This window comes from Euprymna scolopes, chromosome 15 (assembly GCF_053919585.1).
Source record: "Euprymna scolopes isolate OS-2025 chromosome 15, ASM5391958v1, whole genome shotgun sequence".
In the NCBI taxonomy this organism is placed as follows: Eukaryota; Metazoa; Mollusca; class Cephalopoda; order Sepiida; family Sepiolidae; genus Euprymna; species Euprymna scolopes.
In genome coordinates this window covers 129235338-129253911 of record NC_136496.1, presented here as the reverse complement: position 1 = coordinate 129253911, position 18574 = coordinate 129235338, and the positions used below count along the sequence as shown (strand labels likewise).

General features: G+C 32.2%; 1 protein-coding gene across 3 annotated transcripts in view; it reads right to left on the bottom strand.

Moving 5' to 3' along the window:
- LOC145294135 (nesprin-1-like) overlaps positions 1–18574 on the bottom strand; it is a 1091614-nt gene that overhangs the window by 585171 nt on the left and 487869 nt on the right. For 2 of the 3 annotated variants that reach the window (XM_080141241.1, XM_080141242.1), the window contains 6 exons: positions 17727–17891; positions 16364–16690; positions 12945–13097; positions 10365–10529; positions 8431–8757; positions 1162–1218 (listed from right to left, as the gene is read on the bottom strand). In XM_080141241.1, the coding sequence (XP_079997367.1) occupies positions 1162–1218; positions 8431–8757; positions 10365–10529; positions 12945–13097; positions 16364–16690; positions 17727–17891 (1194 nt within the window). The remainder of the gene's footprint in view (positions 1–1161; positions 1219–8430; positions 8758–10364; positions 10530–12944; positions 13098–16363; positions 16691–17726; positions 17892–18574) is intronic. The other variant, XM_080141243.1, reaches the window with a different exon arrangement.

Genomic DNA, 18574 nt, shown 5'->3' with positions numbered 1-18574 from the left:
GAGATTAGCATGTAATAAGGTCAATTAGTTTATATTAAAGCGGATTATTTAGTTGAGCAGTGTTTAATATGTGTACTAATGCTATGGAAACTAAAAGTCTTAGAGTGAATGTTACCAACACAAAATGTTGATCAGTGGTTGGAGTGTTGGGAAGCTTTGACCTCCCTCCCCCCAAAAAAAAACAAAGTTCCAGTTTTCTGTTTGGGAAAACGGAGTCGATTGCAACTCAATCTTATGGTATTTGTAAACATTGGGTAGACAGGAAGTGCAGTGGAATTATGGGCAGGTTAAAAGAATAACCGATTTATGTGTAACGCATGTAAAAGAGGGACGAGACATAGAATACCCGGATGGCAAAGTTATTGAGGTTGTTAAAATGTTTTGTTATCTTCGTGAGACCACTGGAGCACTGGGTGGAGCAGGTGCTAGTGTAACTGCAATAATTAGGAGGGAGTAAGCTCAGGGAACTTCTGCCATTACTAACCAGCAGAGTATTATCACTATTGCATAAGGAAAGAGTCTACCAGGCATGCGTATGCAGTGTGATGATCGATGTCAGTGAAACCTCCTCAGTGAGGGTTGAGGACATGCGTTGCATGGAGAGAAATGCTATAAGAACGATACGATTGATGTAAAACGTGGATCTTGGAGAAGGCTTAGTTCTGATGATGATATAAGGCCGGTAGGGAGATGTATGTAGAACAGGAGACTTCAATGGTATGGTCACCTTAAAAGAATGGGTGGGAGTTCTTTGGTTAGTAGATGTAGAACAGTTAAAGTAAAAGGTTCAGTTTACAAAGGAAAGCCAACGAAAACATGGAAGAAAATGAGGGAATGAAGGATAAATAAAGATTCGGTCAGAGATAAGTTAGTTTGGGAATCAATTTCTTAAAGCTGTTCAACACATGCCAGAATGTGAAACAAATGTTTAACTAAAGATGATGGTGATTAATAGACGCAATGAATGAATGAATGAAAAATGAAAAAAAAGGATGAATAAGCAGAAAAAAAATTAATTCTTAATACAAGCAAAAAATAAATATCAGGTGTTTAGCATTCCAATATGATAATGATTGCATGTCACCATAAGGTTTAGCTCCATTACTAGGGGAGAATAAACTCCCCTAAGAGGTTAGGTTATAAGGAACGGTGAAATCTTACAATATGGCAGAGTTCTTCAATTTGGCGTTCTTGCTCGTGCGTATCAGTCAGCAATTCCTAGACAAAAAATGTCCACAGAATGAAAATGTAGCAATGTTAGAGGCGGATGTGTAAAAATAATTATGAATATGGTAAATTTCCACATAGGATTAAAAATTAGATAGAGTGGAATTTTACCATTTAAGATTAGAAGAAGGATACGTGTCCTGGCTGTGACGTCATTGACACAATAATCGAACGAATCAAATTGGTTTAAAAAATTACATCTGTTTCGTCTGAACCACGAGAGAAGGCGGATTGGATTTTAGATAGCTGTTTTCTTTCTTCGATAGAGGATGGGGTGTGGGTTGTTGAGGTATGTACATAAAGAACGAATAAAACCTCACAGAAATTTTTAAATCCCAATTATATTTGTCGACGCTTTTATTTATTTATTTTTTTTAAATAGCGTTTGTAAGAATTGTTTATTGGATGCCAGGAGAGAGATGAAAACCCCGATCAATTCCTTTAGCAAAGTGGACGAACCATAAGAGAACACAGCATGTGAATCAAAGAACACCTCATCATCATATATATATATATATATATATATATATATATATATATATATATATATATATATATATATATATATATACTCCCATCTATATCATACAAAAAAAAAAATAAAATAAAAAAATATTTTAATTAAAAAAAACTTCTTTGGCCTGCTTTATATTCTAGTCACTGATACTAGCATTATGGGTTACACAAAAAAATTGTTGCATCGTCATTTAATTATAATGGGGGACACTTTAGTGATCATGTCATTAGTAGCAAGTGGTGTTATCTTGAATTGGCTTCATAATCACCGGACCTTAATTCACTATATTTTTTATTTGTAGGGTTATCAAACAATCCCCCAAATATTTCTCAACTGAAAAAAGGACAACCATGGCTCAAATCAGGCCAGTGTTACACAAAGAATTGTATTAGAATTATTGATAATTTCGCACATTAAATCCAAGTGTCCTTATCATTGAACGACGAAAAATAGACTGGTGGACATTTATGACTGACACTTGGTGGGCAAGTGAGGCATAGACTAAAGATTATTTGTACGAATTATGGTTGTATTGCAGAAAGTATTGTAGACGTTTTTTAAATAATTCAATGAGTGGCAACTTGTTGGGTCACTCTGTACTTTGACAGAATATTAACAGCTATTTTTTTTAACTGCGTATCAAGACATGTTGGCTCTGCAATAATATTTTATCAAATTAAACGATTTTTCATCGACTGATATAAAAAGAAATGAGAGATTAAGAGTGATGGAAGAAAATGAAGTAAAATAGTTTTTTTTTTTTATATTGTTTTTCTTTTCATTTGATATTTTTAGAATATTAATTTGATTTTATTAAATTTGAAAATTTACTACGGACGATCACTTTTAATTCGGAAATTATTATGAAGAGATGTTTTATGAAACCATGCATCATGGAAATTATATCAACTGAAAAATGTGTCCGAGTTAATAAAAATAAAATAAAAACAATGAAAAAAAAATTGTTAGCTTGTTTAAATAACAAAGAAGAGGCAACTCTCCAAGGCTCGGGGGAGCTAATTCACACCAGTAATGAATGTTATCGCTAAAAAATAACAACAAAAATATTAGGACAAAGTAGAATACACACTTACACAGTTATTAAAAACCGCAAGTCTAAAATTATCTTAAATTGAATTTTTATAAATTTACTTTTAAAAACTTTGTTTTCGACAATTAAAAAAACACGACTATTTTTTATTTATCATTAAAAAAAAACTTATAAAACAAATTTGTAAATGTTTTTCTACAACTAACCAGAATTCCAATAACGTTGTTTATTAGTTTTTGTTTTAGTATTTCAAACGAATGCTGCAGAGTCGGAGTCAGAGATTTTGGTAGGGGTCTAAGTCGGACTCAAAAGAATGCGTGGAGTCGTTTTTTTTGTTGTTGTTTTTATCCGAATTCAGATTAGTACTGAGTATTGCAAAACTTCAATATAAGGAGTCAGAGTTAAACTTGCAAAAATTGTCGGAGTCGGATTTTTTAATTCAACTCTAAATATTACTGAATATGAAAACTTTAAGACAAGCAGTTCGAGTCAAATGTTTTGAAATCTTAGGAGTCAAAGTCGGAGTAACGCTATTCTACCTTCCGATTCCACAATCCTCCTCCTAGCAAATGAGTTTTGTAATAAAAAATGATTCTCTATGGTCATGTTCATTTCAGTTAATTTTACAGGATTCAATTTTTTTTTCAGATTGTTTCTCCCTTTCAGGCAAATTCTTTAATAACTTCTGCAATTTAAATTACTTTTTATCACAGTATTTTATCGATTTTATTATGTTGGATTTCTTTTATCGATTTTATTATTGTGTTCATTATATATATTTTTTACTTTTTTTTTTTTTTTTTTTTTTTACATAATATGTGATCAAGTTTGCCTGGCCATTCACCTGATCATGGAACCACCATTCCGCTCAAATCACTGCATACAAAATATTTCGGGATCATATATGATCTCTCCTTATATTGGTAAATAAACAAAATGTACTCGGTGCTCTATTGCTATTTGATCTTACGAGTTGTTTATATTTCAATATGAGATCGACTCATAAGCCTAAACTTAATAACGGGTTAGTCTTATTGGGTAGATCACATATTGGAAATACACTATGTATTCTCATATTTTTTGTTTTTACCATATAGTCATCACTTTTCAAGACCTAGAGGCCACTCAAGGATAAGAGTTAATAGGTGCCATGGTAATGGTTGAAATTAAATAAGTTAATTTATTTTAGAAAATGATTCATCAAGAATTAGTTTATGCTGGACTTGAAAACGACCATGTTATAGTCGGCTGGGAAGCAGCTCTGCTGTATTTTGTTCTACAGACGAGTAGTTCTAGAAAAGAAACCCTGCTTATGGAATTTTCGCTTAGTTTTGGGTACAGGTATAGATTAAGGGAATGCTGATGGTGGCTGTGTGTACTCGGGTGTTTGCCGCAAATTTACGGGTGGTTCACAATGTTATACTAACACTTTTTCAACGTTGGAAATGAAGTGGTCAGTTGGGGTCTGAGAAATAGTTGACTGCAGTACAAAAACATCACAATTCAACAAAAATACATTTTTGCAATGCTGCAGTAATATTCCTCATTAGTTGGGATGTCCTGCAATGTCTTAAAATTCTTAATTATTTTTAGTTTTTAAGTGGATTTTAAGATTAGTTTTATGAGAATTGGGATTTATCTATCCTAGGAAAATATTGGAATGTGTATTGATTATCTAGATTAGTGATTTGCAATTTTGATTCTCAATCATAACTGTTGTAGACCCGTGCTAGGGATCACAAATGAAAGAAACCACAAGTAGTGTAAAGTGTATAAAATATAATATGTATTTATCATAAAGAAAACAGGAGCCACTAAAGTGGTATTAGAGGAACATGTTCGTAGCATGCGGTTAAATATGGTATCAATGTCTCCATTTAGTCTCTGAAACCGGTGGTATTCATAGGACTGGTTGATTCCACTTAGTTCTCAAATAGGGGTGATTTGTACCCCACAACAATAACAACATTCTATGTTGTATACGCATATTGTTAAGTGAAAAAAATTGTTCTCGGATTTGAACGCGGAGTTAGAAAATTTTGAATAATTTAGAAATGGTGCCAGATCATCCGCAGAAACTGGATGATAAATTCAAAGAAGATAATAAGTTCAACAGTTATGTTTTTATTCGATTGTATAAAAGTTATACTAAAAAAACTTCAATTCACGTTTTTTTCTTCCTCAAATATTTTACAAAATCGTCCCCCTATTTTTCTCGAATCCTTTTTTATTTTATTTTTGATGTTTCTCAACAAAAAGTTGCCATTTTTAACTACTGATTACTCAAGGGAAGGTAAGTATGCAATTGTTAAATTTTCATGAAATCAAGACAAAAACGCGTACAAAAACAAGCAAAATAAACATAATGAAACAAAAAAAAAATCATGTCATCAATAAGAAAGAAACAAAAGAAAAACATTACAAAAAGATCATAAAAACCATAAAAACAAAAAAAAACAATAATAACAAACAAAGAAAACGATTAACACAAAATGTTTACAAAAATACAAACTAACACAAAGGCATAAAAACATGATTTAAACAGAGTGAACTTAGCCTTTTGGCCAGTAACAAAGTGTAGTATCTGTATATATATACTACACTTTACTTTTTCTGTCATCAATCAGTCGAGGAGAAATCCTTCATGACTGAGACAATTTTTATTTTTTGTTCCTATCCAGAGTGCTCCTTTTTGGAGAGCTTGAATTTCCCACATTAAAAACCGACCTTGTGTCTCACTCTGCCCTCGTGAGGAGGCAAGTAGATAGGAAATTAGGTGTTGAATATCAAATCCGGTGTATCAAAAATGGCACATGAACAAAACACAGTGGATTGGCAAGGAAACAATTTTCTAAGCACTAAAATATCTGGTAATGTGACAAAAAAAAAAAAAAAAAAGATGGAAATACACTTGTCACTAAATAAATGCCATAGAGTGTGGCTGCATTGATAGAAAAGGCAAAACCCAAGAATGGGTGTTTACATATGGATGCATCCGCATCCGTTTGCGTAATATAAATTAGCCCAAATTTAGTCAACTGGTTATCGAGTTTAAGGGATCAACCTCCGTCGATTCTCATACGTCCTCCATCAATCTCACCTTTCATACTCGTTTGCCACCACCAACAATAAGGATAAATATCTAATTATATATAAATGACACTTTGTGTGTTCGCTCCCTATGGACTCCAAAACGACTGTGCCGATTATTTTGAAATTTCACACAAATTTATTTTATGCATTTTGGGGTATTCTTAGGTTTTGTATTGGAACGCCTCTAATAAGTATAGAAAACTAATTGAAAAAAAATCCGATTAAAAAAGAAACAATCCGATTTTGATCAAAGTTAACACTCTTATACAGCCTAACATTATAACATCATCGTATTTGAAAAGTTTCATCACCGCACAAGTAGAAGGGTCTGGCATATAAAATGAACAGTAGATTTTTATAGGAGTGCGTTCTAAATGAATGTTTCTGTTTAGATCAAAATTGAATCATGACACTTGACTTTTGTATATTAAAATAATTCAAGTCATTATGTATGAAATCAACAGTAAGTTCTCTACAGTGCAATGTAAACTACAATGTATTGTGGACTGCCACTGCAGGGAGGCATATGAAGCCTACTTCTGGTGCACTACGATGGGTCCCCAACTAGAGCAGATAATCAATCGATTTGATTGAAACATAATTTGATTTTGCCGATGTTTATGAAAATAGAAGTATTAAACGTGTGGAACATTCAACGAGTTCAATCCCGGGCAGCGACGGGTCTCCCTGTTGATATGATTATATTTTTATACATCAGTTTGTCGTCATTCACAGCAAATATGCAACAATCTTTTGTGGATTCATCGTTTACTTCGTCACCAGAATTGATATTTATCAATTCGACTACATCATCCGATTTTAAGTTAATGTCGTCTGCATGATGATGATGATGATGATGATGATGATGATGATGATGATGATGGTGGTGGCGGTGATGATGATGATCACTATGTAGTAAATGCTAAGTTCACCATATTTTTCTCATTGGGCGAATAATTTTGCTAAAGAAAACGTTCAGTTTCATAACCCGTTTTAAAAAAATGTCAACAGTTTTTTTTTTATCATAATGTCGTTAAAATGCGACAGTAGCGTTGCTACATTGACAGTGAAGATAAAACCTCACAATTGACATTTACATGTGAATGCATGGGTGTCAAATAGACAAAATTAAGATTGATATTTTATGTATTAAAAACAAAACTTGTAATCTATTTTCTTTACTCCTATAAATTTATCTTTTTTTTTGTGTGTGTATTGCTATTCATATTAAAAACCTTTTTTTCTAGTTATTTAAAAAGAAAATACAACTTTGTTATATATGGATTGTGGAATTGCATTCACTAGAAAAAGATCTAGTTAATTTGCATATTCTTTTAAACATTCATTTTAATTAATTCCCTATTAGTTGCTTCGGTTTTCTAATGGGATAATCATCTTTAGTTAACTATTACATGTAATTATATTCATGCAGATATTCTACATGATTTATACTTGCATAATATTTGCGTAAAAAGTTTATAGTAAACACGAACCTCTTTCTATATATATTTATGTATGCGTATATATATTCGTTTAAAAATGTTGCCTACCAAACTCCTGTCAGTTTTTGTTCTTAATATACAGGGTATTCGAACCCATGCAAAACTTTATATTTAGGTTTTTGCCAGGAAAATCGGTGCAAAATTGTGAAAATTACAAAATAGAATTTGCCAGGTGAAGGTTAAACAACAGCACAGCTCAGGCATTAACATCAAAGGAAAGAGTAAATCGTAAACGAAATGTTTTTGTTTCAAGTCTTGGTAATGGCGCACGAGTCATTTTTTTTTTTTTTTTAACTTTTTGAATCATAAGTATATATTAGGTCCAATAAAATATGATAAATACGAAATCTGCATTAATCAAAATATCATATTTAAGCGTATTTTACGACTGGGCAATGCCAGGTGGTCTGCTAACATATCTATAAAAGTGAGAATGTGTGTGTGAAGACAACTCTCAACCTATATACTCAACAAATTTTTAATCTACAGGCTTGAAATTAGGTATATAGGGTTTTCAGACATGTGGAAAACTTTTTAATCGGTTTTCACCTGGAAAAAAGTGCTGCTAAGGAGTTAAAATTGAAAAATTGGTACTTTGTGGGGGGGTCATCGGATTTTTATTTGTTTGTTAACTGTTTAATGACTGCGTATATGCAAATTGTTCACAATTTCCTCATGTTAAGAATAAATAGGTTTGAAAAAAACTATTTAAAGCCGTGGCAAGCTAGCCTAATGGTTATCGTATTTGACTCACTGTATTTAGATTTTGGTTTCGATCTCAGCTCGACTATTTTTTTTTTTAATTACAAAAAGTGGATTGTTTAGAAAAAAAAAACTATGTCCATGCACATGTCTCAGTTTCTTTCCGTTTTTTTTTTTTTTTTTTTTTTTTCCACTTCATTTTTTTTAAAGGAATTTAACGTTACATTAAATACCGGGCTACGCCAGATACATCTGCTAGTTATTTACAGGTAGAATATTTCTATGAAAGAAAACGAAAACATACAAACTTCAAAGTTGATCAAAAACGTCAAACATACCTTGTAAATTTCACATTGCTCCTCTTTGGCAGATTTGGTCAATGCAGGTTTTAAATCTTTACCCTTTTTGTCCATTTCCTTCAACCAGGTTTGCTGCTTCTTGAAATCTTCTTCATATTGCCTCCAGCATGCCAGTCCTTGTTCCAAATTCTGTCTGTGTGTGCTCAGTTTGCTCCTCAAGTCATCCCAGTCCAAGAATAGCATGTCCAGTTCTTGTTTCATTGCTTGCTGACCCCGAGCGGCCGTTGTTTGTAAGGCAACATCGAAGGAAGTTTTACATTTATCGAGAGAAGACGACTTAAATTCTTGGAATGTATTTTCGATCTCCTGTTAAAAGTAATTATCAAATATTTTGATGTTAATTTAAAACTTTTGAAAAGTTTATTTTTAATAATAATAATAAAAAAAAAAAACGTACGGATTAATTTATTTATTTTAGTTAAAAAAAATACATTCAGATTAATTTATCACAGAAATAAAAAACAAAACAAAAAAAAAACGAATTAATTTGTTTTTCCTTTTCATACATTCCAAATTTTCTCTCATGATCATTATGGCCGTTGTTTGAATCTACGATCAAGATTTCTTCATTCATATGTTTTCGTATGAGAAGAGAGCCCAATTTGGAATCCACATTCCCATCACAATTCGGGCAGACGTTATTGTTTGGCAATTGTGCACGTGGAAGATTTTAGTGGCGCATTTTTTTTTTTTTTTGCTGTTCTCAGCTGTTCAGCGCAATGACGTCATTCACTTTTGAATCTTTCTATATCAACACTTATTCATCAACTTTGCTCTCCGGTGTATACTCTCCCCCATGTTGTTCGATCGATTTCACAACCCTTCTTATCCTCCTTCAATCAATCCGTTCACCGTCTCTTCTGTTATCCAATCCTAACTCCTTCATTTTGTTCAGAATAATTTTTTTTTTTTTTAAACAGTGATCACCACTTATCAAGGCTCGGAAGCCACTCAGGGATAAGGGTTATTGCAAGTACATTACGTTAGTGTGGAGATTTGATGAAGTGTTTACTTAAGGGGGCGGTTCATTAGGAATTTGTTAACGTTGGACTTGAAGACATCCAAGTCCGGTGAGAAGCAGGCAGATGGAACAGAGTTCCACATTTCCTTACAACATGACCAGCTCAGGACAAAACTAACTGCTCATCCTTATAACATTACAGTCTCAAACGATTTTTAGCAATTCAATCCTCTTAACTAGAGCAACTAGACTTTTCCAGAACACTGGGGTTCGTGTTGGTTCGATGATCGTACGATCAGTTGTTACAATAAGATTTACTTTGCATGCGACAACAGTAGAAAATAAATTTGTAAAAATAAATGATATTTTATTAAAAGATTTTACTTAAATCCAAGCAGTTATAAGATCTGTGATGGTCTCATCTATGGATTAAACAGAATCTATTGATTATTTATACAACAAATTTGTCTTGTGTACAAAACATAGACGCAGTTTTGACATAAGGTGAATTAAGGGTTGATATGCCGCAGAAGTCAAGAAAATCAGTGGTGGAGTACATCTTGCTAGCATGTAGGCAGTAAAATCTATTTCTTCCTTACTGTGTCAGACAGAACTTTCACAATAAGAGCTTCTTCATAAGGGTTTTCCGTGTGTGGAACACGTTACCTCGAGACTGCTTCCATGCCGATTATAATATGGATGGCCATTTTCACATCCAATGTCAACATATTTCTCTTTCAAACTGACCCCCTTCTCCCAACGGGCTTAGTCGATCAAAACAGTTTGCTCTAACATTTTTAAGGTTCTTAATCTCTCAACTGACAATTATCCTATCTTATAAACGGTAATCCTCAAGTGGCTTTTGACCTTAATAAATGGTGATAAAAAATACAAGAAATACTAAAAAGCATAAATGAGATACTGAATCTACACTTGGCCTAAAAGAGCTTACCTGAATGCGTTCAAGTTTATTATTCAAAGATTGTCGATCTCCATGGTTGTCAATAGAAATGGCCATTTTTTCTTTTGTGTGTCGCAACCAATCGTTGGCCGCTTGCATATGGTTGGTGAAACATTCGTGGTCTGATACACATTTTTCACATTCAACAAGTTGGCCCTGAAACAAAATCGTATACTTGCGTAATGATGACTGCGGACACGTAATGCAAAGCACGTAATAAATAGTATGAATGAGTATTTCTAGCAAGTTATTAGTAATAAGTTATTTTCCAATCACCCTGTACACTTGTGTTGTCGTTGGGAACTCAGGTCGTTGATTGTCTGCAAATGAAATCATTCGAACGCCGATGTTAATTTATGAGAAGGCAACAGAGATCCTCAGAAAGATCGCATACACGCCAGATTATATATATATATATATATATATATATATATATATATATATATATATATATATATATATATATATGTTTGCTAATGGAGCTAGAGATGGCTTCGTTGCTGGGTTCGAATCTCCCGACCGGTGGTAATTGTGACACCCTGCACTGATGATTTCTAAAAGGATGAAACACTAATGTCTGTAGGTATTTGATAATTATTATAATAAAGAATATATATATATATATATATATATATATATATATATATATATAGAGAGAGAGAGAGAGAGAGAGAGAGAGAGAGAGAGAGAGAGAGAGAGAGAGAGAGAGAGCATATGCTCATATCACGATATTATTTTTATAAAACTGCTAGTACATTTGTGGATAGTCAATGATAACTGCTGTTATACACAGTATGTTCTAATTCCAGAAGAATATATTGGAGTTCACTTCAGATATAAACACAAACCGCTACTTCACTTTATTCATAATAAAAGAATACCTGTCCCGGAATAGGTAAAATGAATTCATCGAACTGAACAGTTTTGAGCCACTTGTATGTACCCTTGTGAAGATTAATATCAAGATATTTAATAAATCTTATGCCAAGATCCTTTATTTTAATTTTGATCAAAATCATGTAATTGATTTGGATTCTGAAAATAAATTTAAACTTTATGAATTTTAAAAAGAAATTCCAATTCAGGGAAACTTTATTAATTTCTAATGAATATGAATTAAATTCTATGCAAATCTAAAATAGTTGAATTCTTCAAATGGGAAATTATATGTTCTACTGCAACACTATTTGAAAGACAAAGAAACTGAAATTTGTAGAATATTTATTAATTGATGTTAAAATTTCACAAAAATTGAAGGCATCTTTATTTTCACAAAGGGATTCCACCCCCTCTTCATCTCCTTCACATAAAACTAAATTAAACTAAATATAGGTTGTATTACCCACCGTTACGCCTAACAACTATTTTCTAAATTCATAATGATCGATTAATTAGTTTATAAATGAATCCTATACATAGAAATATATATATATATACTAGTTCAGCCCGGCTTTGCTCGAGCCCTATTTACTGTTCATAACTTGCCCAACGTGTGAATACACTTTATGTAAGATTTCAAATGTTTAGACCAAAATGTCTGAGTAATTTGGTGGACATCACAGAAATAACTATTTAAATCTTCGACCGCAATTTTAACCCTTTAAAAGTTTTTTTTGTCTCAAATCAAAATAAAGAGTTTGACCTATGGCCAAGTTACCTACATCTAAAATTTCAAGTTTTTAGACCCAAAATTGGCATAGGAGTTTGGTAGAATCTGCAAAATTGAACTATTTCAACTTTGAGCTTTTGGCAGCCAAATTTTCGCTCAAAAACTGATTAAAATGCTTACCACATGTCTGAATACCCGTTATGTAAAATTTCAAATGTTTAGATCCAAAATTGGCTGAGTACTTTGTTAAAAACCGCAATGGTTAAATCATTTGAACTTTGACCCCTTGACAGAGAAATTTTCTATCCAAAACCGATTAAAAAGATTGCCCTATGTCTGAATATCCTCCATGTAAAATTTCAAATGTTTAACCCAGAAATTGACTGAGTAATTGGCAGAGATCAATTTTTTTTAACTTTGACCCCAGTTTGGGCCCCTTAACATTTATTTTGGGCTCAAATCAAATGATAAAGTTTGACCTATGTCCAAGCAACCTACATTTAAAATTTCAAGTGTTTAGACCCGAAATTGGCGGAGGAGTTTGGTAGAGTTTTCAAACCGTTGAACTTTGACCTTTTAACAGCCAAATTTCTGACCAAAAACCGATTAAAAAGATTTTCCCAAATATCAATACCCCTTATGTTAAATCTCGGATCTGTAGACTGAAAATTGACAGAGTAGTTTGGCAGAGAAATGTACACACACAGACACACAATTTCACTTTTATATATATGTACCTTACCGTAATAATAAAAAGAAAGAGAAACGTAGAATTCTTTCAAGATAAATCAAGCCTGAAAAAAAGCCCACCACCAGCGTTTAATCCCCTGGACACCAAGCAGGGTAATCAAAAGTAAACCTCTTAGGAAGGCAACAGAGAAGGAAAGCGCTACAAGGCTGTCGAACAAAAACCACAAACCAAAAACATATAGTGATAAATATTGAGATAATTGTATTCTTACTTTTGTTTTTTCCGTCACTAAAACAAATCTTTTCTCAACGTTAGTGATGAATTTTTCAACTTCTGGATTATTAGTGTCCTTGGTGATTGCTTTGGCTTTTTCTAGAACGTTATCGAGTTTTCTTTGGTGTGCAATAATATCCTCAAGCATTAGCTGAAAGTAAAAGAAATAAATAACTATATAATACTAATAATAAAAACTATATAATAATAATAATAATAATAATAATAATAACTATGTAATAATAATAATAATAACTATAATACTAACAGTAGTAATAATATAATATTTATAATAATATAATAACTATATAATAATAATAAAATCTCTAAAATAATAATAATAATAATAATAAACCTCTATAATAATAATAATAATAATAATAATAATAATGATAATAATAATAATAATAATAATAATAAAACCTCTATAATAATAATAATAAAACCTCTATAATAATAACAACAACAACAACTATATAATAATAATAATAATAATAATAATAATAATAATAATAATAATAATGATGATAATAATAATAACAACAATAATGATGATAATAATAATAACAACTATATAATAAAAACAATAGGAATCTTCTAAATATCAAGTGCTTCTTAGACGAAGCATCTGATATCTAGAATTTAAAATTTAACGGTTGAAAAAAAATCAGACAAGTGCAAAAATTAATTTTAATATGCATATCTATTTGTTAAAATTAAATTTTATTTTGTTTTTCAAATTTTCGATCAGTAAAATATTCTTTGTCAGGAAATGTAAGAGTGCGGATGCGTGTATGTCAATTCATACGAAATGCGAAACGACGTCACTGTAAGGAAAAAGATTATAAAAAAAGAAACAGAGCACGTTAAAGAGATGATCATGTTAGAGACGTCATCGCCGTAATGAGATGTCACGCGTGACGGGAAAATGAGGAAAAAATGAGTTCGAGTTATTCTTTGTTTGTGTGTAAACGTTACAGAAATACAGACAGTTTTTTTTTTCTCTTCTTTCATGTCATGTTGGAGGTAACGCCTGGCACGTCCTCGGAGGTTGGAAATTGAGATTGAATGATGGTTAAATATTCAGCCTCAATTTCCTCCGAGGACGTGCCAGACGTTACCTCCAACATGACATGAAAGAAATTTTTAAAAAATCTGTATTTCCTAACGAAGAACATTTTACTATTCAAAAATTTGAAAAAAAAAAAAAAAAAAAAAAAAAAAAAAAGATCGAATTAATTTTAATAAATAGTTTTTTTTTTGATTTTTGCACTTTCCTTTTCAATTTTAAATATGTAATAATAATAACAACGATAACTATATAATAATAATAATAACAACAACTATATAATAATAAAATGATCAAGTTAGTCTACATTTGTATAAAATTTGCATGATGACACTACACTCTATGGCAGGCACGACAGGAAGACGAATCAACACATTTCTAAAGAAATGGCAGAAACACTAGAGGATGACCTCCAATCTGTGGTGGAATGGGGACAAAAGTGGTTGGTCGCGTTCAATGCTGCCAAGACTAAACTAGTTTCATTCAATAATTACAAGAAACCCTCTCTACCACCTATAGCAATGGCCAACGACTCTTTATCTGAGAGTACATCTTTCAAACTCCTTGGCCTAACGTTCACAGGAAACATGAGTTGGAACAATTACATTGAAGGCATTGCCAGGGCCGCTGCAAGAAAGGTGGGCTCTCTCTACCGTGCTAGACAACTACTAACACCCGAAAGTATCCTGTACCTCTATAAGGCCACCATTCGCCCATGTATGGAGTATTGCTGTCATATTTGGTCTGGTGCATCTGCTACTAGTCTCTCGTTCCTTGACAAGGTTAAAAAGAGAGTCGCAAACCTGATAGGCCCTGAACTGGCATCTAAACTTCAGCCTCTGTCCCATCGACGAAATGTTGTATCCCTCTGCCTTTTCTACAAGTATTTTAGTGGTGAATGCTCTGACGAACTGCAGTCACTTGTGCCCCCACGACGTGAGCACCCTCGACAAACCCGACAGGCTGCTAAATCACACCCCCACACTGTAGAGATCCCTAGATGTAAAAGATCTTCTTACGCCAATAGTTTCTTCCCCAGAACCGCTAGACTCTGGAATTCCATTCCAGGTTCCTGCTTCCCCAACAGTACTGACGCGCAGAAGTTCAAGTGTAACGTGAACTGACATCTTGCTGCCCAAATCCCTACATAGTACCCCAGTAGTTGTTGCCCCTGATAGTAGCCCCCTCCACCAAAGTGGCAATTTGCCTTGTTTGGGGTGAAAATGTAATAAAAAAAAAAAATTAAAAAAATATAAAAACCCAGTAAAGCACCATAGGAAGTCAGTTACTAAACACATCATATGTGCAAAATTGTTCAGGAAAGACAAACAGATGTTGTCTCGACGTAATTCTCTGTGTTAAAAGAAACGAAGAAAAAAGGATTAAAAAAAACGGACAAAGAAAGAATAAAATACTGTAACGTAGTCTGCTTCCGCCATTAAAATGACGTGCTGAATCATCATTTTAAGCCATAACGTGGGCGTGACATCACGGGGTGGAATGCATATATAAACAGAAAGATGAAGAGGAGGAGGAAAAAGAGAAGAAAAAGAAAACCGATGTGTTGGAAGTTATGCCCGGCAAGCACGTGAAAGCTCTTCCTTCGATTGAGAGCCAGCCGTGTCTGGTGCCGTGTATTGACAGCCGGCCAGCGTGGCGGTCAGAAAGAGAGAGCATACTGATGATAAATACCTGTCGGCGACTAGCGTGGGGAATGAAGAAAACAACTTTTCTTGCACCTGAAAAATTTGTTTCCTTTGCGACTGTCTCTACATAGATACAATGTTTGGATCCGTTAGAGAGAACAACAATGGGAAGGAAGAAATTTAACAAAAAGTTTTTTAAAAATGGAGAAAAAAGAAAGAAAAAAGGAAAGAAAGCAAAAAGAAAAAAATGAGAAAGCGAAAAGAAAGCAAAAAGAAATAAAAAATACAAAGAAAAAAAGCGAAAAGGAAGTGAAAAGAAAGCAAAAGAAAAAAGAAAGAAAAAAGGAACAAAGCAAAAAGAATGCAAAAAAGCAAAAGAAAGAAAGCCAAAAAAAAAGAAAAAAGCAAAAATAAAAAATAAAACCAAAAAGAAAGCAAAAGAAAGAAAGCAGAAAAAGAAAAAAGCAAAAAGAAAACAAAAATGAAAAAAAGTAAAAATAGTAAAAAGGAAAAAAAAGTAAAAAGCAAAAAGAAAGAAAGCAAAAAAGGGAAAAAGAAAGAAAGCAAAAAGAAAACAAAAATGAAAAAAAGTAAAAATAGTAAAAATAGTAAAAAGCAAAAAAGGGAAAAAGAAAGAAAGCAAAAAAGGGAAAAAGAAAGAAAGCAAAAAAGGGAAAAAGAAAGAAAGCAAAAAATAATTACTCTGAATGTTTTGACTTGATTCTTCTTTTCTTGTAAGGTGTTCTGATTTTCTAACGCTGAACCCAGCTGAGCCTCTAGATGAACGATCCACCCAACGAGCTCATCTTGACTATCAGTAAACACTGACCAATGCAACAGGCTAGTGTTGACATGTTGTTGGGCTCCAGCAACCAGGGCCATCAACTTGTCCAGTGACTCTCGTGCAGCTCGCGTGTCTTGGCGGATTAACTCACGGCCCTTTCCAGCCGTGTCCGGAAACAGTTTCTCTCCACTGGCAATCAGAACCTCCAATTTTTGTCCACCATGCTCAACTTCGGCCACGATCATCTGTTGGGAGATGAGTAGAAATATGAGATTAAAAAAAAAATTTGGATTAAAAAAAAAAAAAATATGGAGGAAAAAGAAAATTAAAAGAATGGGGGAAAAGAAAGGAAAAAAGAAAGGAAATGGCAGGGAAAAAGAAAGGAAAAAAGAAAGGAAATGGTAGAGAAAAAGAAAGTAAAGCAAAAGGAGGAAAAAGGAAACGTTAAAGTAACAAAAAAAAAAAAACTAGTGTCTCAAGGTTAAAGGTTAAGTGGACAAAGCTACAAGAGCTGATTTAAATATCTGAATTTGATTTTCACTTTTTGTACGTTCAGTTCATAGAATGGAAATATTTGTTTGTTAAAAATAATCTTAGAACCCGGATTTTGAAATGTGTTTCAAAGAGATAGACAGATGAAGAATAGGTTAGAGAAGGAGTTGGATGAAGCGAGAGCAGAGGAGTAGGTGGGAAAAGGGGGAGGTGTAGTCGAGAGGAGGGTAGACTGCTATAGAGAGGAAGAGAGAATGAGAGAGAGAGAGGAAGACAGAATCGAATAGGAAGGAGAAAAATGAGACAGAGAGAAGTAAGATAGGTGGGGTCGCGATTCGGAAAAAGACCAGGATGGAGTAAGAAAATGAGAAAGGAGAAAATAGAATAGAGAAGGGAAATACGTTAGAGAGGGGAAGTAGGGAAAAAGAAAGTGAATGCGGAGATAGAGAAGGGGAGAAGGAGAGAGAGAGAAAAAGAGAGATTGAAATGGTCCCGAATCTGTAAATGCCTTCGGGGCTAGGGGAGCCAAACGTCTTTTAAAATTTTAAATAAATGCTATTTTGCTGAAGGGCAGAGGGAGAGAATAGGAAAATAGAACAAAGAAAGAGAGAGAGAGAGAGAAGGGTAAGATATATATAAAAAGAATAGAGAGTTATGAACAATTGTAACGGAGACATACAATAAATGGGGAGAGAGAGAGAGAGAGAGAGAGAGAGAGAGAGATTAAGTGGTTCGATACTGAAATACAGAAACAGCACAATTGACATCCAAAAATAAAAGTTTCATTACTTGAAGATTCAGTTTTTTCTCTTCCAAAAACGTAAAATCTGTCATTGTTTCGAGTTGTGTTTGAAGTCGTTTATCCATCTGAAAACACCATTCCAAAAAGTCTGCTTTCGTTTCTTCAAACAACTGGTGTTCTTCAACATACTTTTCCCATCGAACAATTAATTCCTGCCATTGGAAATAAATCAATGAAACAAAATAAACAAAAATTAAAATCGAGATGACTTTCATAAAAATATAAACTTTCAGAAAAATATAAACTTTTATAAAAATATAGACTTTTATAAAAATATAAACTTTCAGAAAAATATAAACTTTCAGAAAAATATAAACTTTTATAAAAATATAAACTTTTATAAAAATATAAACTTTCATAAAAATATAAACTTTTATAAAAATATAAACTTTTATAAAAATATAAACTTTTATAAAAATATAAACTTTTATAAAAATATAAACTTTTATAAAAATATAAACTTTTATAAAAATATAAACTTTTATAAAAATATAAACTTTTATAAAAATATAAACTTTTATAAAAATATAAACTTTTATAAAAATATAAACTTTTATAAAAATATAAACTATCAGAAAAATATAAACTATCAGAAAAATATAAACTATCAGAAAAATATAAACTTTTATAAAAATATAAACTTTTATAAAAATATAAATTTTCATAAAAATATAAATTTTCATAAAAATATAAACTTTCATAAAAATATAAACTTTTATAAAAATATAAACTTTTATAAAAATATAAACTTTTATAAAAATATAAACTTTCATAAAAATATAAACTTTTATAAAAATATAAATTTTCATAAAAATATAAACTTTCATAAAAATAT